At 39.0% G+C, this 22,390-nt stretch overlaps 1 protein-coding gene across 1 annotated transcript in view; it reads left to right on the forward strand.

The window, feature by feature from the left end:
- UBN2 (ubinuclein 2) overlaps window positions 1–22,390 on the forward strand; it is a 75,279-nt gene that overhangs the window by 23,141 nt on the left and 29,748 nt on the right. The window contains exons 5-12 of the mRNA XM_011941559.1: window positions 6,418–6,555; window positions 7,211–7,314; window positions 9,205–9,694; window positions 13,211–13,281; window positions 16,259–16,388; window positions 18,695–18,813; window positions 19,640–19,753; window positions 20,272–20,415. Coding sequence (XP_011796949.1) covers window positions 6,418–6,555; window positions 7,211–7,314; window positions 9,205–9,694; window positions 13,211–13,281; window positions 16,259–16,388; window positions 18,695–18,813; window positions 19,640–19,753; window positions 20,272–20,415 — 1,310 coding nt within the window. The remainder of the gene's footprint in view (window positions 1–6,417; window positions 6,556–7,210; window positions 7,315–9,204; window positions 9,695–13,210; window positions 13,282–16,258; window positions 16,389–18,694; window positions 18,814–19,639; window positions 19,754–20,271; window positions 20,416–22,390) is intronic.

The raw sequence follows: 22,390 nt of genomic DNA on the forward strand, positions 1-22,390 counted from the left end.
TGCCCGGCTATTTGTGCTTTTAAAAGCCATGTTCACTACTTAAAGATTTTTTTACCTTTTTTTTTTTTTTAAAGAATACTGCAGATTGAGAATTTTGTAATTTCAGGTTTGTCTATGGTGAGTTGTTATTACACTGTTAAAATAGACCAAGTTTTATGAAACTTTTTTCTGTAAAAGGCTACATAAGTAAGTATTTTAGACTTTGTGAACCCTATGGTTTCTGTTACAATTACACAAGTTTATCATTGTAGCATGAGAGCAGCCATAGATAATACCTAAAGAATTAGTGTGGCTGCATTACAATGAAACTTGACTTATGGTCTGTGAAATTTAAATTTCATATCATTTTCATGTGTCATGAAATATTAATTTGTTTTTTTTTTCCAATAATTTTTAAAATGTAAAATCCATTTCTAGGTTGCAAGCCGGTGGGCTGGATTTGGCCAGTGAATCTCATGCTTGCTGACTCTATACAATGTCTTTATTTTCATATGCTCTGCTCCTTTCCAGTTACTGAAAGAACCTCTTGGGATTCTGTAATAGTTGCTCATTTTCAGATGTCTAATTATAGCGTTGACTCCATCATCACCCCTTGCTCAAACTGAGAACAAAAATAAGTTTTTTAAAAGAAAAAAGGAAAATCAAATGCTGAAAAACATTATGTTAAGCTAATGATTCTCAATCAAGGATGAGAATATTAGTACACTTATCTTAACTCAGACTTAAGGAATTAGGATTTCTGGAGGTGAGGCCTACAGAGATTTTAGTGTTTTTGTTTTTTTTTTTTTAATGTAAGATTAACATGCTTATGGTAAAACAACAATAAAGTACAAGGTGATTATGAAGTAGAAGGTAAAGTACCCAGAGGCCCCACTCCTGAGAGGTAAATACTAAAAATATTCTCCTGTAATCCCAGCACTTTGGGAGGCCGAGACGGGCGGATCACGAGGTCAGGAGATCGAGACCATCCTGGCTAACACAGTGAAACCCCGTCTCTACTAAAAAATACAAAAAAATAGCCGGGCGAGGTGGCAGGCGCCTGTAGTCCCAGCTACTCGGGAGGCTGAGGCAGGAGAATGGCGTAAACCCGGGAGGCGGAGCTTGCAGTGAGCTGAGGTCTGGCCACTGCACTCCAGCCTGGGCAACAGAGCGAGACTCCGTCTCAAAAAAAAAAAAAAAAAAAATTCTTGTGTAGTTGTCCAGAAATTTCAGTGATACATATTAGTACATGGATATAATCCTAATGGCTGTTAGCGAATATACCTAAAGTACATAGTGTATTTGTCTAGTCCTGTTTGATGTACATCTAAATTGTTTCTGGTTTTATGTACATACAAATAATTGAGCATCTGGATGCTTTTATCTACTTAAGTAAATGTGTATGAAGGGTATTTGTAGAGTGCATTTATATGGGTAGGGTAAATTTCTAACAGTGGAATTTATTGGTCAAAGGGCATATATTTGCATCTTGATTTTTACTGATATTCCCAAACTTGGGCAGGTGTGTTTCAAAATGACTTCCAACATAAGAGCCATGCAGTCTTAAAGATTGGTGCTACTAGGTTGAAATTAATCTGGCAGACATCTCTAATACCTATTTAATTCTTTATTGCTGCCATGCCTTATTGCCAGGATGGTACATTGAATGGCAGTCTTTATCACCAGTCTGTTTTGATTGAGCCCTACAGCTTTTCCCCTGGAATCCCCTGTCTCTTATAAAAGGAAGAGGAATTTAGGAGAGCATTTAAGGACTGTAGCAGCCCCTTGATCACATAGCAAATGAAAGACAGCAAGTCATGTTTTGCAGTAGAGAATGTATATGTTCTTCCATTCTTGTCTATATACTAGAGTAATCTAATCCCTGGGATTATGATATCCTCTGCGATGTGCAGTAATTAAGGATATACAGAAAGTGATGCTAGGTGACTATTACACTCCCCACAAATTATATAGTATGTCTTTTTTCCTGTTGCTACAGTGCTTGCTTATAAAGTTGATGACAGAACATATAAAGGTAGTAGAATGACAGTAAGGACTTCAACCTGAGGCACATTGGATACTCTGTCAAACTCCTAAGTTGCTTCTGGTGTCCTGACATAATCTTATTTACCATACTGGGCAGCCTGGTCTGTAGAAGTAACATATTGCCAGTGCCCTTTGGAGTAAAGTGGGCTTCGTATTACAAAAAAGGTTGTCAACCAATAAATCAGGGCATGGAATGTTTTCCAGAGTCTTGACCTTGATTTGTAACTCAGTGAAGAAGTCTAGATTATAATCTTAATTCAGTTTCTAATTTGCCGTGTAGCCAGGAGCAAGTCTTTCAGCTCTATCCGGTTTTCTCTGCTGTAACTTGCTTACCCCACAGAATTACTGAGCCTTAAATAAGGTAATGAATGTCAACTAGCTGAAGAACGTGAAGCAATGCACAGCATCAGTAGAAGTGTTAATATTGTGTGTACATTTTGAATTCTAAATAACCCAAGAAGGAACTTAGCCATATATAAATGGGCATCACATGTACTCACACTTAAATAACTTTTTTAAATTAATAAACTTTATTTTCTTAGGGCAGTTTTAGAGTCACAGCAAAACTGAGCAGAAAGTACAGAGCTTCCATGAACACCTTGCCCCCATGCACACACTACCTTCCCTCCTCTCAGCATCCTGTACCACAGTAGTACATTTGTTACAGTTGATGAGCCCGGAATTGTGACACATCATTGTCACCGAAGTCCATAGTTCACATTAGGGTTCATTCTTGGGGTTATATACTTTGTGGGTTTGCACAAATGAATAATGACACGTATCTACGATGGTAGTATCACACAGAAGTATACTATCACTTCCCTCAAAGTCTTCTGTGCTCTGCCTATTCATTCCTCCTTCCCTCCTAATCACTGGCAACTACTGGTCTTAACTGTCTTGGTAGTTTTACCTTTTCCAGAATGTCTTATAGAAAAAATCATATAGTATGTAACTTCTATAAATAGCATTTTCAATATCTCCTTTTGTAGCATTTAGGATATTTTCATGCTGACTTTTGTAACCCATAATTGGATTATACATCAACTTAAAGGACATGACTGGTATTTTTAAAGAAAATGAACTCAAATAGAATAGGAATTAGTACATCATTGGTAGACTATACAGTTTTTATTGTGTTGTATGTGTGTGCTAGATTTTGATGGATAATGTATTTTGCACTTGGATTGTGGTGAAGAAAAGTTGAAAGCTGTTAATAAGTTAGGATGAATTTTGTAGATACAGATTGTTTAGTCATACAACTAGTTTCTGAACAAGATAGGTTCCTGTTTTATAAGAACAAATTGAACTGAAATGCAGGTTGCTTGACTTACAAAATAACTTAGTGTCTTTGCCCTTGATATATTATTTGTTTTTTTAAATGAGATAATTCAGACATAAAACAACTATAGTCAAACCAAATGATTCTTGTTCTTTTCATTTATTGTATTGCCAATAAGCTTTCCATGTCAGCATATTTTTGATACATTTTAAATCATGCACTAATTACTAAAAATAAATACCTGAAAATAAATGCTTTTGAAGATTATTTTTAGTCTCATATTTATGCTACCAAATTGTAAAAGAGCTGAAATAAAATGTTTTATTTATTATTAATGATACCAGGCATGAATCACACTTTATTTAGATAATCTCTTTTAAATTTCACTAGAACTTTGTGAAGTAATATTGTCCCTGTTTTATAACTGTCTAAAATTGATGTTAAGTGATTGTCCCTGGGTCATAGTAGCTAGTCATAGGCAAGGAATCTAAATCCAGGACTTTGGATTCTTAAGTTCAGTGTATTACCTCTTAATACATTCTACTGAAATGGCTAAACTAAATATTCATAAAGAGTGTATTCCCCTGAAGAGTGTTCGGATAGGAAAAGCTCAGCAGAATACTGCATAAGAAAACAGACTTTGAGCACATCAGAATTGCCCTGGATACCTGGGGATGAACATGTTTCACTCCCACATGAAGCTGCTTGATATAGTAGATGGGTTGGAGGCAGCCACTGACTTTGCCATAAACATGTATATAGAATTGCTTTGGTAAGGTACTTACCTGGCTTTCACTTTTAAAGTGGGAGTAATATTTGCCTTTTTTACCTCACAAGGGTATCATGAGGACCAAATGAAATAATTTATATGAAGAAGTATTGAAAATTATAAAACATGGTACAAAACAATATAGGCAAAGAGTACAGGTGTTTTTATCTTGTCACAGTTAGTTTTCAGAATTATTACAGTCTTTTCACTTTTAATCCTTCACTCTTCACATCACTTCTTTATTTGCAGATGGTCCTGCCCCTTTTCTTCAAGATCTTTATAATAGTGTAGCTCTTTGTAGTAGATTTTTCTAGTAGTGTATCAAGTAGAGCAATAAGAAGGTAGTTCATTTTTTTCTTTTACCTTTCTTCAATCATTTTATTTCTTTTTAATTCAGTGTGATTGAACTGGACCCTCTTTCTTTTTCCATTCTCCATATAATTGAAAAGGATACAGGTTAAAAGTTACAGCTTTTGTAGTTAGCCTTAATATTCTTACAGTAACTAATGGGGTATGTATATTCCTTGCCCATGGCAAAGAAGTTTCCCTAAAAATCTGACTTTTTTTTTTTCTTTTTTTGTTTTTTTTTGAGATGGAGTCTTGCTCTGTCGCCCAGGCTGGAGTGCAGTGGCCAGATCTCAGCTCAGTGCAAGCTCGGCCTCCCGGGTTTACGCCATTCTCCTGCCTCAGCCTCCTGAGTAGCTGGGACTACAGGCGCCCGCCACCTCGCCCAGCTAGTTTTTTGTATTTTTTTTAGTAGAGACGGGGTTTCACCGTGTTAGCTAGGATGGTCTCGATCTCCTGACCTCGTGATCCGCCCGTCTCGGCCTCCCAAAGTGCTGGGATTACAGGCTTGAGCCACCGCGCCTGGCCAAAATCTGACTTTCTTAAAGACTAGTTAGATGATGTGAAGAACCTCAGAAGTAGAGGTCTGGAGATCCCAGGTAACAGATATCTTTCTGCAATCAGATAAGTTCCTTTTTTCTTTCCTACTTTGAACACCTTCATTTGGTTAAGTTGTCCTTCACTTAATGTTTGCTTTTTACCCATCTTTATCAGGTGAGGTAATGATAAACCTTAAGATCCAGCCTTTGGGGACATAAGTGTGATTTAAACAAATTGAGTTCCTTTCTCCAAGCAAAGTGCCTCCTCATTCTAGGTCCTCAAGTATGTGCTTTCTGAACAGGGCAGTTGTTTTTCTATGCTATTCTTCTTTTAAAATATGTGCTATTCTTCTTCTAAAATGTATTTGCTGTTTTTCTTTCTTTCTCTTTTTATTTCTGAGACACAGTCTCACTGTGTCACCCAGTCTGGAGTGCAGTGGTATGATCTGATCTCGGCTCACTGCAACCTCCACCTCCCGGGTTCAAGCGATTCTCCTGCCTCAGCCTCTTAAGTAGCTGGGACTACAGGCACCCCCACCCCACCGGCTAATTTTCTTTTTGTATTTTTAGTAGAGATGGGATTTCACTATGTTGGCCAGGCTGATCTTGAACTCCTGACCTCATGATCCGCCCGCCTTGGCCTCCCAAAGTGCTGGGATTACAGGCGTGAGCCAACATGCCTGGCCTAGATTCAGTGTTTTTAAAATTTTCTCCACTTAAAAGCATACGGCTAAGACGGAAAAAAATAGTTTCTGTTAAATAGAATGTTGTGTTGTTTTTTTTTAGACTGAGTTTTGCTCTTGTGCAATGGCGCAATCTTGGCACACTGCAACCTCTGCCTCCCAGGTTCAAGGGATTCTCCTGTCTCAGCCTTCTGAGTCGCTGGGATTACAGGCGTACGCCCGGCTAATTTTTGATATTTTTTGTGGAGACGGGGTTTCACCATGTTGGCCAGGCTGGTCTTGAACTCCTGACCCCAGGTGATCTACCTCCCTCCACCTCCCAAAGTGCTGGGATTATAGGCTCCAGCCACCGTGCCCAGCCAGTTTTGTTATTCTTTATAAAATCTCCTTATGGTAGGAAATGAAATTTACTCCTTGTCTGGACACTTAGTCATCTTTTTAAACTTGATTTCTCATCAGAACCATTTGTCATTAAGAATAGTAGCAGTGGGAAGGAAAAAAAAAGGAATAGTAGCAGTGATCCTTAAATTTTTCTCAGCAGATGATATATTTAGAATTTACTTTATTATTTCAGAAGTTTTTTTCTTACACCAAATTATCAGAGCTAATTTTTATTCCAGATAGTAACTTTTTCTAAATTTATTTTACAAACATCCTCATTGCAGTCTGTGTTGCAGTTAGGATTTAAGGGAGATGCCGCCATGGTGGATGAATTTCTTTGACATTTATAGAGTTAAAAACAATAGGATATAGCTGAAACTTTTTTTTTTAATCTAGTATGACGAATTAGTTCCCGCTTCTCTAACAACAAAATATGGAGGCTTTTATATCAACACTGGCACTCTACAGTTTCGCCAAGCTTCAGATACTGAAGAAGATGATATTACAGACAACCAAAAGCACAAGCCACCCAAAGTGAGTTTATCAAACATTGCAACAGTAATGAAAATGTTCAGTTAATAGAATTTTTTTTAATGTTACTTGTGTCACAAGTGTGAATGTAAGGAAAAGTAAAATACAAACCATTGTGTCATGGATATATAGTTTCATGCTTTAAAATTAAATTATGTGGACATGGGAAAATTGGTATTTATATCATAGAATTATATTTTCTTTGAAAAACTTCTCTACAAATGTGGGCTAATAATTTACTGTTTCTGAGAGAAGGTTATATTTCTCGGATAGGTTGAGACTTGCTATAGAAATGAGTAATAGCTGTTACCTTTCCTAAGATATCATTTGTAACAAAATCTATAGAATTTGTATACATTGTCTTTGGGAAAGATAGAGTGTTCTTAGATAAATGTTTCTTGAAGTGTGGTCCAAAGACTTACTTATACCGGAATCACCAGAATGCTTGTTTAAAATGCAAATTATAAGGTCCTAACCCAGATAACTGAATCGAAACCGGAGGTGAGAGTGCTCTTGAACCCCAAGGATCTGCATTTATAACAAGCGATTGTAATGCACACTGACATTTGAGAAAAACCACTGCTGATGCTGGATTGCTAACATCAAAGAGTAAAGCATTGCTACTTTCATAAATGATCATTCTTTTATCATTTTGCAGGTCCCCAAAATAAAAGAAGATGATATTGAGATGAAGAAGCGGAAGCGGAAAGAGGAAGGGGAAAAGGAGAAGAAGCCAAGGAAAAAAGTACCCAAACAACTGGGGTATGTTCAATTAAAGCTAAGAAGGGAACTAGTGTCACAGTATGACTCACTCTCCCTTTAGAAAGATATCTTACCATTAACTAATTCAACTTAGCTGAGTCTAATTTAGTACGTTATTGACAAATATTAGTGACTTACATTTAATACTACTGTAGTATTTGTTCATAAGTAGAAGGCCTTGTAATCTTAGAGACTGAATGTTTTAGATGAAATTTATAGATTGGTTCATTAAGTATTTTGCTCATTATAACTTTTACCAACAAGAACCAATTTGAAAAGATATTATAAACATTGAAAAAACGGTTCTAATCTTTTGGTACTAAAACTAAGATGCCTGGGGAATGAGGATTAGCAGTAGCCTATATGTAAACAATTTATGGTTGTTCTAATATTTAAAATTTTGATTTGATTGATTGATTGATTGATTGGAGACAGATTCTCACTCTGTCACCCATGCTGGAGTATAGTGGCCCAATCTAGGCTCCCCGCAACTTCCATCTCCTGGGTTCAAGCGATTCTCGTGCCTCAGTCTCCCAGGTAGCTGGGATTACAGGTGTATGCCATCACACCCAGCTAGTTTTTCTATTTTTAGTAGAGAATATTTGAGTAGTGAAACATGAGGGTTTCACTATGTTGGCCAGGCTGGTCTCAAACTCCTGACTTCAGGTATTCCACCTGCCTCAGCCTCCCAAAGTGCTGGGATTACAGACGTGAGCCACCCACTGCACGCAGCCAAAATTTTCATTGATTGTGTATAGCTGTTTTTTTTTTTTTTTTTTCCTCCTTGGGACGGGGTCCTCTGGCACAATCATGGCTCACTGGCAGCCTCAACCTCCTGGGATCAAGGGATCCTCCTGCCTCAACTACCTGAGTAGCTGGGACTACAGGCATGTACCACTATGCCTGGCTAATTTTTATATTTTTGTACAGATGGTGTTTCGCTGTGTTACCTAGGCTGGTCTTGAACTCCTGGGCTCAAGTGATTCACTAGCCTCAGCCTCCCAAAGTGCTGGGATTACAGGCATGAGCCACTGCACACAGCCAGTACATAGCTAGTATTAATGATATTGCTGCTAAAAACGAAATAGAATTTCTCAGAAGCCTTACATCAGAAGAACAAAATATTTGTATAATGTAGTCAAAAATTACCAATTGCCTTGACTTCTCTGTGGCTTCTTTCACAGAGCTAAGGGAAAGACACTTGCGAGAGGCTGAATTTTCTTACTCTACTTAGCAGTGGAGGCGCATCTGAATTTTGGGTTATGAATATCCATAAGGTTGATGTAGGGGGTATTTCTCCCCTTCTAAAACTTGGGATTATAGTCATTAAAAAATTAGGAGAAAAAATGTATGTATTACTAATGGTTGTCTTAAATGTTCATTATTTACAAGTAGACTTCTTTGGGAACGTGGGCTACAAGTAATCCCTTTTATTGAATGTGTTGTTTTTCAACTTTATAACTTATTCATGTATTCAGCTAATATTTATTAAGTACCCTGCTGTATACGAGGCACTGATGTAGGATTTGGGTTGTGTAACAGTGACTGAAACATGGGGCTGCCTTCAAGATGCTAATAACCTTTTAGGTTCTGTAGTGCACATAGAAGCATTTAAGCTATAGGATTTAGAAAAGATTTCTAGGAGGAAGTAATAGCTAAACTGAACTGTTTCCACATTTTCTTCACTATAATGGCCATTTACCTATTTGCCTTTCATGGGTGACATTCCAGATTATACTGAAGAAGATGCTATTGTAATGGTATAAGTTAATAAGAAATTAAGAAAACTACTCTGTCACCTGTCAAATGATTATTTTAATTCTGTGCCTGCTTATTTATATGACACTTTAAAATCACACATAGCCTAACTGATCATTTTTTTCTTCACAGAGTTATGGCTCTAAATTCACACAAGTCTGAAAAAAAGAAGAAACGTTACAAAGATTCTCTTTCTCTGGCTGCCATGATCAGAAAATTCCAGAAAGAGAAGGATGCATTAAAGAAAGAGTCTAACCCCAAAGTCCCAGTGACCTTGTCAACCCCCTCTCTAAATAAACCCCCATGTGCTGCTGCAGCACTGGGGAATGATGTCCCGGACTTAAATCTGAGCAGCACTGATCCAGACCTTCCCATTTTTGTTAGCACAAATGAACATGAGCTGTTTCAGGAAGCTGAAAATGCCCTAGAGATGCTAGATGATTTCGACTTCGACAGATTACTAGATGCTGCTTCTGATGGTAGCCCCCTATCTGAATCGGGGGGTGAAAATGGAACCACCACCCAGCCAACCTACACTTCTCAGGTTATGCCCAAAGTGGTACCTACACTCCCAGAGGGTCTACCTGTACTTCTTGAAAAACGTATTGAAGACCTTCGTGTAGTAAGTGTAATAATTTTCTTGCTTTTTATTTGCTGTACAAACATGAGAATTAATGCTTTCGTTTGTTTGTTTTTATTTTCCACATAACACTGATATAATTGCTTTTGTTTTTTAAAGATAATAACCACAATCCCAACATTTTTATAACTTTTTATTTTCCATGTTTCCTTTTAGACCTTTCTTTTTTTTGAGACGAAGCCTCGGTCCATTGCCCAGGCTGGAGTGCAGTGGCGTGCTCTGCTCACTGAAAATTCCACTTCCCGAGTTCAAGTGATTCTCCTGCCTCAGCCTCCTGAGTATCTGGTATTACAGGCGCCCACCACCTCCCCCAGCTAAGTTTTGTATGTTTAGTAGAGATGGGGTTTCACCATGTTGGCCAGGCTGGTCTTGAATTCCTGACCTCAGGTGAACTGCCTGCTTCGACCTCCCAAAGTGCTGGGATTACAGGCGTGACCCACCGCACCGGGCCTAGATCTTTTCTTTTAAATAGAAATAACTGGCTGGGCGTGATGGCACATGCATGTAATCCTAGCACTTTGGGAGGCCAAGGTGGGTGAACCACTTGAGGTCAGGAGTTTGAGACTAGCCTGGTCAATATGGTGAAACCCTGTCTCTACTAAAAATACAAAAAAAAGTTAGGTGGGTGTGATGATGCATGCCTGTAATGCCAGCTACTTGGGAGGCTGAGGCAGGAGAATTGCTTGAACCTGGGAGGTAGAGGTTTCAGTGAGCCGAAATTGTGCCACGCCTGGGTGACAGAGTAAGACTCCATCTCAAAAAAAGAAAAAAAAACCCAAATAAATAAATAGAAATATCTTAGTGATAACATCAATAGAGTTGATTCTTTTATTATTAAATAGGATTCACCTGACTTTAGAGTAGATGGCATAGGTATTTTGTTATCCCATGTGGCCCCATCTCTATAGTCTTAGTTTCTTTTAGGTTTTGAAAAGTGCTAATGATGCAATTCAGGTTTTTCAAGGTGTAATTATTAATAATGGCTTATTGTTTATTTAGCAAGAACCAATCCTGTGTGTTAGTTCCTTATTTATAAGATAGGGACTGCAACACCAACTTTTTTGGCTGTTAACGAAGGTTAAACATGGTGATGAACATGAAGTCAGACACATGGTAGACAGTAACATGTATAGAAAGTGAGACATTTCCTTTCTGTCTCCTTTCTGTTACCTTGGAAATCACAGCAAGAATTAATAAACCTATGGATAATCAAAATACTCAAGATATCCAAAGTATTTGCCTCATTTTGTGAATTTAGGAAGATAAATTATATTTGTATGTGTATATATATCAAATATGAAAGAGAAGGGTATGTATGCTGAATTTCAACACTCAAACTGCATACCAAGGATACAAAGTTAAGTGAATTATAGCCCTACCCTCAAGGAGCTTATTCTTTAGTAAATAGATATGGAAACAGCATCTTGTTTTTTGACCTGTGGATTGAGACTTATCACTGGGTTGGAAATCACAATAGAAGGTAAAGGCCAGCATTTTTAAAAAAATGAAATAAAAATGGCCAGGTGCAGTGGCTCACACCTGTAATCCCAGCGCTTTGGGAGGCTGTGAGGTGGGCAGATCACCTGAGGTCGGGAGTTTGAGACCAGCCTAGGCAACATGGTGAAACCCTATCTCTACTAAAAATACAAAATTTAGCCCCACATGGTGGCAGGCGCCTGTAATCCCAACTAGTTGGGAGGCTGAGGCGGGAGAATCGCTTGAACCGCCTGAACCCAGGAGGCGGAGGTTGCGGTGAGCCAAGCCTGCCACTGCACTCCAGCCTGGGCGACAGAGCAAGACTCCATCTCAAAAAAAAAGATAGGAATACGTGCTAATACATCAAAAGTAGATTCCAAAAGTATTGTTGTATGACATTTTTGTTTTTATACGTGTATGACTGCTGGATGACTAAATCTAATTTTCTATAGCTAGGTCATATAAAAAGTCTTGCGGTTATAAAGTTTAAAATTCCACCAGAAATTCTTCTAGGTGTTTTTACTCAAAGGAAATCTATTTTTTGTTCACATTAGGCTTTGGTAAGCACTATAGATGCATCATGAAGACATTGTAACTTAATTTGCAGTTTGATACCTTTTATGACCTGTGATGGTGACTGAATTTAAAAATAGGCAGTACTAATTTATTATTCACATTACTTTTTAAAAAACACTGTTTTTGCCTTTACCAAATCATCAGTTAAATGACCTTTTAAAAAATCCTTTATTTCAACAGTTGTACTATTGATTCCATATTACTTTTTCACTACATGTTTGACTTTTTAACTTCCTCTTAGAGATTACCAGCTCTACTGATTTTTTTGTTGTTGTTGACTATATCTAAGATTATTTCTTTTCCCAAAATATAGCGTACTGCCTCCAGCCACCCATTTCAGCTGGATCATTGACTGTATCCTGGTCAGCGATCCTCATGGAATGTAGCTAACTCTATTAATAATTATGTCAGTGACTCCTTAAGGACAGAGTCATAGAGTCTGTCTTCTTGGATTCAAGTTAGATATGGCACCAGATTCTTTTGTCTGCTCGTAGAAGTCTGCAGCTTCAATGTGGGGGTTGATCACACGATTTGGACCTTTTTTTTTTATCCTACACTATTTTTGTTTGTTTGTTTTGAGACGGGGTCTCGCTCTGTCTCCAGGCTGGAGTGCAGTGGTGCGATCTCAGCTCCCTGCACCCTCCACTTCCCTGCAACCTCCGCCTCCCGGGTTCAGGTAATTCCTGCCTCAGCCTCCCAAGTAGCTGGGACTACAGGTGCGTGCCACCACACCTGGCTAATTTTTTGTATTTTTAGTAGAGATGGGGTTTCATTGTGTTAGCCAGAATGGTCTTGATCTCCTGCTTCAGCCTCCCAAAGTGCTGGGATTACAGATGTGGGCCACTGCACCCGGCCGATATTTTTAAAATCTGGAAAAGTTGTGATCCTAAGAATATGAAAAACAAAAAGATCAATTCCTATCAAGGTTAAGAGCCTCTGGAGGGACCATGGGCCTGCTGACACCTTGGTTTCAGCCCAGTAATGCTGACTTTGTACTTTGGACTGAGGAAGGGTAAACTTCTCTTGTTTTAAGCCAAAAAGTTTGTAGTTTGTTACAGTAGCTGAAGGAAACTTACACAATACCCAGCTGAACTTGAATCTCTCAAATGGCTTTGCCTGTCTGTTCATCATAACTCATTTGGTGTTCTGATAGGAGCTTCTTCTTTTTTTTTTTTTTCCCATTAGATATTAATCTCAAAGTAATTGTTTATTGCAGCAGGGCACGGTGGTAGATACCTATAATCCCAGCTACTTGGGAAACTGTAAGGTGGGAGGATTGCTTGAGCCCAGGAGTTTGATACCAACCTGGGCAACATAGTGAGGCCCTTTCTCAAAAAACAAAACAAAACAAAACAAAAACAAAAAAACCTTTGAACATGTGTCCTAAGAATACAAAATAGAGTAATGGCTTATTTTGAATTATGGCCATCTTTCTTGTTTCTCTAGGCTGCCAAACTTTTTGATGAAGAAGGAAGGAAAAAATTCTTTACACAGGATATGAATAATATTCTTCTGGAGTAAGTAATTTTATTTAAAAAAAATTAAGAATGATTCATTAAAAAATGTAATAGGCCTTTGAGATACTGGGTGATTGGCAAGTCTTGGGCATGAGTTCTTCCCTTTAAGCCTTACAGCATGTATGATTCACATTTGTTTCTCAGCAAAATTATGTTTCTGCATATATTGGTTTTCCTGGACCACTTAGGATAATCAAAGCTTTCAATAGTTATAACTGCCAGAGCAAGTGACCACTGTACAGGTTGGATATTTAGCTAGACTTAAAAGTACTTCATGTCACCTTATGTGAAAGTGTCTTTCTGGGAAATGTTAAAGCATTTATATATGGATTTGGCATGATTTTCCATCTACTTTTATTACTTACACTGGGGAATAGTAATTCCATTGATACCTAGTGAGGTTAATTATAATTTGTACAAACTTTTATAGTCAAATGGAAAGTACAGTTTTGTAAAGAAATTGTGGTTGTGAGGTAGGATAGAGATAATGTAGAGGAGATTGCAGTTAGATTGAGAATAAGGTGAAGGTGGATATATAATATAGATTGTATTTAAATTAGCAAATTTTGTATTTAACTTAGCAATAATTTTGCACTCAGAATTTGATACTAATGAAGCAGTAGGTTCTAATGTTGTGGTCAAATAAACCGAACTTGTAAACCTTGTTCTCGACTTAGATTTTAACCATTGTTTCCAGGAATCAGGTATATAATTGGATGCAGAACTGGTCAAAAAGTAATCATGGGGAAACTGGTGAAAATAATATTTGCTTATTCTTAGTGATTTAGTAGCATCATATATTATAGAAAGACACAGGAAAGGCCAGGCATGGTGGCTTATGCCTGTAATCCCAACACTTTGGAAGGCGGGAGTGGGAGGATCACTTGAGCTGAGGAATTTGAGACCAGCTTGGGGAATATAGTGAAACTCCATTTGTATAAAATATACAGAAAAATTAGCCAGGTGTAGTGGTGCACACCTATCATGTCAGCTCCTCTGGAGGCTGAGGTGGGAGGATTCATTAAGCCTGGGAGATTGAACCTGCAGTGAGCTGTGTTCGTGCCACTGCACTCCAACCTGGGTGACCTGGCCAAGAGAGTGAGACCCTGTCTCCACTAAAAAAAAAAAAAAAAAAAAAAAAAGAGAGAAGGAAAAGGGAAATAATGGGAAAAGGAAAGTAGTATTTATAATACTATAATTGCCATCTTTTAAATACATAATGGAGATAGTTGCTCATGAGATGTGAAGAAGGGCTGGTTGAATCATCGCTTCTGATAATGCTTGTAATTTATTACAGTCTATTATTTTGGAGTGCTTAAAAATAGACTCAGAAAACATATAACTTAGTCTGTTGCTAGTATGGTGGCAGAGGAGTTTCTCATTTCTGTTCCTAGTTATTTTAACCAGGAATTCTCAGATGGAGTCTTTCTGCCTGGCAGCCAGACAAATGCTTTCTATCTACACCAGCTCCTTTTCCCTAGTTCCCTTTAAGACTCTAGACTCAGTGAACAGTGCAACCATTACTTGTCAGAGCTGTCCCAGATTCCATAGTCAGAGATCTGACCAACTCTTCTTTTTCTTTCCACCTGTGAACCCAAAATGTGATCAGGTCCTTCTCTTGTGACTGAGGCTGTTCTTTTTTATTTTACTCTTCTGTAAAAGGGAGCAACTGTTTCTGTCCCGGGAGAGTCAAAAGACCATCCTTGGGACATAGCTTCTCAGATAAGCAGAATATCAGCATTCCATTTACAGGCTTTCCTGTTTATTCCTCTCATGTCTGTCTTAAAACGAATCTTTTCATTTTTTGGAGCCCATCTGCTTTTTATTTCACAGAGGGTATGCCTCCAATTTCACAAGTACTAGTGTTCTGAGTTGAAGTTTTTCCCTTTTAGTCACTTTCTTATTCCCTCAGCCTCTTTTTCCACTTTCCTAAACAAACATGTCTTATTTTCTGTATTGAGTTGCCCTCCTAAGAGAATATGGAACATGATTATTTAGAGTAGGAACTCCTGTGAAGCTATCCAGTTGTATTGGTGATGCCTCGCCATTGCTTCCTTATACTAGGGGAAAAAAGGATCAGTTTGTTGGAATAGGGAACCCCCTTCCCCCTTTTTTGCCTGATTGAATTTTGCCTACTCAGAACACTAGATCAAGAAATATACAACATGCTGACTTGATTTCCTTGCCTACTACCTAGAACAGACATTGCTCATAAATTTTTTTTTTTTTCTTTTTTGAGACAGGGTGTCGCTCTGTTGCCCAGGCTGGAGTAGTGATGTGCTCATGGCGCACTGCTGCCTTGACCTGCGGGCAGTTGCCACTGGGCTGAGGGGTAGTAGTATAATATCTCTTTGAGGAAAAGAGCTTTTGGTTAATTACAAATTTATTGTGCTTTACCTGAAAACATAGAGTTCGCCCCTGTAACCCAAAAAATATTTCCAGCTTGTTCATGGTTATAGAAGTTCTACTCTTAGACTGATAGAATACTTTTATAGCATTACTATTTATTGGTATGGGGCTGGGCGCAGTGGCTCACACCTGTAATCCCACACTTTGGGATCAAAAGCCAAGGCGGGTGGATCACCTAAGGCCAGTAGTTCAAGACCAGCCTGGCCAACATGGTGAAACCCCATCTCTACTAAAAATACAAAAAACTTAGCTGGTCATGGTGGCGGGCGCCTGTAATCCTGGCTACCTGGGAAGCTGAGGCAGGAGAATCGCTTGAACCCAGGAGGCAGAGGTTGCAGTGAGCCGAGACCACGACATTGCACTCCAGCCTGGGCTACAAGAACGAAACTCTGCCTCTAAATAAATAAACTATTTATTGCTATGGGTTTTTTTTCCCCCCATGAAAAATACTCTTTAGGAAATCATGAAAAGATAAAATGAGGACAAGAACTGGCTTTGCTTTCTTGTCTGTACAATGCCACCTAAAACACATTGTATATTGTTCATTGTTGTTAACTTTTTTGGCCAGCATTGAGTTACAGCTACAAGAACTAGGCCCCGTCATTCGCAGTGGTGTCTACTCCCACCTTGAAGCTTTTGTGCCATGCAATAAAGAAACACTCGTAAAACGTCTAAAGAAGTTACATCTCAATGTCCAGGTAAGAGGAAGAACAATAATATCTACGTCCTGGGTTTTATAACCAGTAAAGACAACTTGCTTCTGTTTGGGGCCTTTGCACATTAATTGATTTAATATAAGTACTCACCTTTTTTTTTTTTTTTTTGCTTTTAATACAGGTTCTTGCCCTGTTTCCCAGACCGGAGTGCCGTGGCGTGAACATGGCTCTCACTGCAGCCTTAACCTCCTGGGCTCAAGCAGTCCTCCCACCTCAGCCTCCCAAGTAGCTGGGACTACAGGCTGGCATCATCACACCTGGCCATTTTTAAATTTTTTTTCGTAGGGACAGGGTCTCACTATGTTGCCCAGGCTGGTCTTGAACCCCTGGCAAATTTGAAGTTATTTAATATCCCTTTGGCTATGGAAGAAAGATATCTTACCCTTGCTTTTCTTTATATGGTTTTATCACATATATTTGTATCCCTAAACATTTTATTTAGTTTTGCATGTTTTTGGGCTTCATATAAAGAAATACTGTCTGCTTTCTTCTGTAGCTTGTAATGTTCAATATTGTGCACCTGAGATTCATCTTACGTCTACATATAGCAGAAATGTTTTCTTTTGGAGGCAGAGTCTCGCTCAGCCCAGGCTGGAGTGCAGTGGCGTGGTCTCAGCTCACTGCAACCACCATCTCCCAGGTTCAAGCGATTCTCCTGTCTCAGCCTCCCGAGTAGCTGGGATTACATGCACCCGCCATCATGCCCAGCTAGTTTCATATTTTAGTAGAGATGGGATTTCTCCGTGTTGGCCAGGCTGGGGTCTTGAACTCCTGACCTCAGGTGATCCTCCCAGCTTGGCCTCCCAAAGTGCTAGGATTACGGGCGTGAGCCAACGTGCCCGGCCAGAAATACATTCATTTTTACTGCTGGGTACACAGCGTTCCATTGTGTGAATATATCCCAATTAATTTGTCCATTTGACTATTTATGGATATTTGGATTGTTTCCGGGAAGATAGTCTAAGCTACATAATTCTTCAAAAGTAATCATCTAGGAACGATAATACTGGATGTTCACTTTTTTTTTTTTCTGGCCACTGCGCCTGGCCAGATGTTCACATTTTTAAAAATAAGATTTTATGTCATATGTGCTATCATATTTATTTACTGATTCCTGGAATAGGTTAATATGTACATTTTTAAACATAGGATTTTACGTTATATGTGCTGTAATATTTACTGGTGTTCATGGAATAGGTTAATATGCTTATTTGTAATATTTGTGTTTTTAAAATCTTTTCTTTACCAAAAATCACATTTTAAAAACAGTTGTTTTGGCTCGGTAGCTCACGCCTGTAATCCCAGCACTTTGGGAGGCTGAGGCAGGCACATCACTTGAGGCCAGGAGTTTGAGAACAGACTGGCCAACATGGCAACACCCTGTCCTACTAAAAATAGAAAAATTAGTTGGGTGTGGTGATACACACCTATAGTCCCAGCTACGTGGGTGGCTAAGGCACGATAATCACTTGAACCCAGAAGGCGGAGGTTGCAGTGAGCCAAGATGGTGCCACTGCACTCCAGCCTGTGTGACAGAGCGAGACTCTGTCTCCAAAAAAAAAATTGTTTCAGTGAAGAAAAGTAAAGTCTTATAATATTTCTGCACCTATAATGGTGATAAAAGTATGTTTTAAGTAGTTACATATATATATACGGTTGCTTGCAAGGTGAAAGTAGTAAATTGGTTGATTAAAACTGTCAGATGCAAGCCTACTTTCTTTTTTGCCCGGAAAACCCACGTGAATAAGAGTTTTCGGGTTCCTTTCACTTTGGCCTTGACCTTGCATTTTTGCTTGCAACCTAAGTCAGAATTACTAACCGTAACTGAGAGAATAGGATACCAACATCCGGTTGGTAGTCACCCAAACCAAACATGTGTGTTCATGTTCCAGAGCAGTGTCTCTTCTTAGGGCACTGGTTTCCCATCATAATGGGGATTAACCAGTAGTAGTCTATACAAGTAGAAGACAATAATTTTGTTTTATGTTATCTATATGAAAGTGTCCATGGGGCATTTTTAAGAGTGTAATGGAATACCATTAATAACTATGCTGGGCAACAGGGAAAAACTGGGACTCTTCTTGGGTAACTTGGAAATGTCAGTCTAATTGTGTATCTAGTGTGTATTACGAAAAGTCAGTGCCGTAGGACAAATGTCCATATTTAGATATGCTAATATTTCAAATCTATAATTGGTATCTAAAACATGATTTTTATCTTTTGAGGACCTGCTTACAAAATTTTGTAAATATGTCTGATAAAAACTTTTAGTATGTTTTTCTTTTTAGGATGATCGTTTAAGAGAACCTCTGCAAAAATTGAAACTGGCTGTTAGCAATGTCATGCCTGAACAGCTATTTAAATACCAGGAGGACTGCCAGGCTCGTAGTCAAGCTAAGTGTGCCAAGTATGTATCTCTTCTATTTGGACTGGCTTTTGTATTGTGAAGTGTATGTATGTATGTATGTATGTGTGTATTTTGAGACGGAGTCTCACTCTGTTGCCCAGGCTGGAGTGGAGTGGTACAATTTTAGCTCCCTGCAACCTCTGCCTCCCGGGTTCAAGTGATTCTCCTGCCTCAGCCTCACAAGTAGCTGGGATTACAGGCACCTGCCACCATACCCGGCTAATTTTTGTGTTTTTAGTAGAGAGAGGGTTTCACCACGTTGGCCAGGCTGGTCTCAAACTCCTTACCTCAGGTGATCCACCCGCGTCAGCCTCCCAAAGTGCTGGGATTACAGGTGTAAGCCACCGTGTCTGGACGTGCATTTGAGAAGTGCTTTTAGCTGTTCTGATGTTAAGTGGACCTTATTCTCAAGTAGAAATCCACATATACCACTGACATGATATAATTGAGTATTTTGTAAATGGCACTCAGTTGCTTTGGAGTCAGAGACAAAAAGTGTTTGTTAATGGATTGTATGGAGGTGATCAAGCAAGAGCTGACACTGTTGTGACATTTCACAACCCCACCTTGACTTGCTGTGGTTGAATGCAAGTATTTTCTGAACTAAAAGATGAATGTTGGTGCCTTTACGTTGTAATTTGAAGTCCTTATTTACCAAACTACTTTATAACTCCTTTCAAATTCAAAGTATTTTGTGGAAAGGTAGATTCCTTCTTTACCCTCTCTTTTAACATTCAACTAAGCAATTCAACAAGTGTTTATGGAGCATATTATATAGGCAGTGATGGGTTAAAAGTTTGTTTTGTAAAGTGTTTTTCATTTTTAGATTGCATACAGATGAAGAACGTGAAAAAAATGGATCCGAAGAAGATGATGATGAGAAACCAGGAAAACGTGTCATAGGACCAAGAAAGAAATTCCACTGGGATGATACCATCAGGTAAGATTTAATTTGTTTTCACTTTTAATGTATAATGCAGAAGTAAGATTCCTCATTTGAAAAAAAAAAAGCAACTCTATAATAAATATAAAACTAGATTGGAAGCAACCAAAGATAAGTGTGTAGGAAAAAATTATTTAAGAGAAGATTAACTGGGCTCTACTGTCCTCACAGTATTATTGATTTTATTTTCATATACACTGTAATACTTTTTATAAACTAATCTAATGGAGTAAGTCATACTGGTTTCAGAAGGTGAAGTACTTTCAACATATTTCTTCTTGAGCCATCTTAATAGTGTTTCTGTACCCCAAGTAGAGAACCATCCCTTTCAATCTTTGGTGCTTTGATTAAAGATATCAAAGGAAATTGTTTCATATTGGGGGTTTGACTGTGGTGCAATGAATGATATATGTTAGAAATTGTTATTTTCTGAATTTTTCACATAATCTGTATTATTGCTGCCAAATTTATGTTCTTCTAAAAAAAGTTTCAAATTTAATTTTCAATCTGTTTAGAACTTTGTTATGTAACCTTGTTGAGATCAAATTGGGATGCTATGAGTTAGAACCAAATAAAAGCCAGTCTGCTGAAGATTATCTTAAGTCTTTTATGGAGACAGAGGTGAAGCCCCTGTGGCCTAAGGGCTGGATGCAGGCAAGGTAAGAAATGCAACTTACTGGATTTTATTTAATTTTATTATTATTGCTGTTATTAAAGCTATACATACACATACACATACGTGACATTGATTTTGCTAAGAACCTAATGTATTCAGCATGCTGTATAGTCATCTCAGATGATCCTTGCTTTGAAGACCTTAAGCACTTGAATGACAAAACAGTCGTGCATACACAGAGATAGATGTAAAGGTGATATTTTACTTAACATTTTTTTTAACACCCAAATTTGCTAGTAGAGAAAATGAGAGAAGACTCCCAAATGGTTATGAAGTTTGGGAGAGGAACTTCATATGGGTAACATGAAGATAAGGAACCAAATACGGGATTAGAGCATAAACAAAGAGACATAGCCTTAGGTTCTATTGAAAATAGTCATTGTAGAGGCTGGACACAGTGGCTTATGCCTGTAATCCCAGCACTTTGGGGGGCCAAGGCAGGCGGATCACCTGAGGTCAGGAGTTCAAGACTAGCCTGACCAACATGGAGAAACCTCGTCTCTACTAAAAATACAAAATTAGCCGGGATGGTGGCGCATGCTTGTAATCCTAGCTACTTGGAGGCTGAGGCAGGAGAATCGCTTGAACCTAGGAGGTGGAGGTTGCAGTGAGCCGAGATCGCACCATTGCACTCCAACCTGGGCAACAAGAGCGAAACTCCATCTCAAAAAGAAAGAAGAAAAAAGAAAATAGTCATTGTAGGCCAGGTTCCCAGTGGCTCATACCTGTAATCTCAGCACTTTGGAAGGCCAAGGTGAGAGGATTACTTTGAGCCTCAGGAGTTTGAGACCAGTCTCAAAAAATAAGTAAATAAATAAAATATTCAGTGTAGAGAGGTATCTCAAGAAACTAAGAGTCACTCTGTTTAAAATCTCAAGGGTTGGCCGGGCGTGGTGGCTCAAGCCTGTTATCCCAGCACTTTGGGAGGCCAAGACGGGCAGATCACGAGGTCAGGAGATCGAGACCATCCTGGCTAACACGGTGAAACCCCGTCTCTACTAAAATATACAAAAAATTAGCCGGCGTGGTACCAGGTGCCTGTAATCCCAGCTACTTGGGAGGCTGAGGCAGGAGAATCGCTTGAACCTAGGAGGTGGAGGTTGCAGTGAGCCGAGATCGCACCATTGCACTCCAACCTGGGCAACAAGAGCGAAACTCCATCTCAAAAAGAAAGAAGAAAAAAGAAAATAGTCATTGTAGGCCAGGTTCCCAGTGGCTCATACCTGTAATCTCAGCACTTTGGAAGGCCAAGGTGAGAGGATTACTTTGAGCCTCAGGAGTTTGAGACCAGTCTCAAAAAATAAGTAAATAAATAAAATATTCAGTGTAGAGAGGTATCTCAAGAAACTAAGAGTCACTCTGTTTAAAATCTCAAGGGTTGGCCGGGCGTGGTGGCTCAAGCCTGTTATCCCAGCACTTTGGGAGGCCAAGACGGGCAGATCACGAGGTCAGGAGATCGAGACCATCCTGGCTAACACGGTGAAACCCCGTATCTACTAAAAATACAAAAATTAGCTGGGCATGGTGGTGGGCACCTGTAGTCCCAGCTACTCAGGAGGCTGAAGCAGGAGAATCACTTGAACCTGGGAGGCAGGGGTTACAGTGAGCCGAGATTGCGCCGTTGCACTCCACCTTGGCAACAAGAGCAAAACTCTGTCTCAAAAAAAGGAGTTAAGTAAAGAATATATAAATTAAATTTGGCTAGTTCTACCCATGATCTTAAATTACTCCATCTTTTTTTTTTTTTTTGAAACCAAGTCTCGCTCTGTCGCCCTGGCTGGAGTGCAGTGGCCAGATCTCAGCTCACTGCAAGCTCCGCCTCCCGGGTTTATGCCATTCTCCTGCCTCAGCCTCCAGAGCAGCTGGTACTACTGGCGACCGCCACCTCGCCCGGCTAGTTTTTTGTATTTTTTTAGTAGAGACGGGGTTTCACCATGTCAGCCAGGATGGTCTCGATC

The sequence above is a fragment of the Colobus angolensis genome, unplaced genomic scaffold (genome assembly GCF_000951035.1).
Source record: "Colobus angolensis palliatus isolate OR3802 unplaced genomic scaffold, Cang.pa_1.0 Scaffold2, whole genome shotgun sequence".
In the NCBI taxonomy this organism is placed as follows: domain Eukaryota; kingdom Metazoa; phylum Chordata; class Mammalia; order Primates; family Cercopithecidae; genus Colobus; species Colobus angolensis.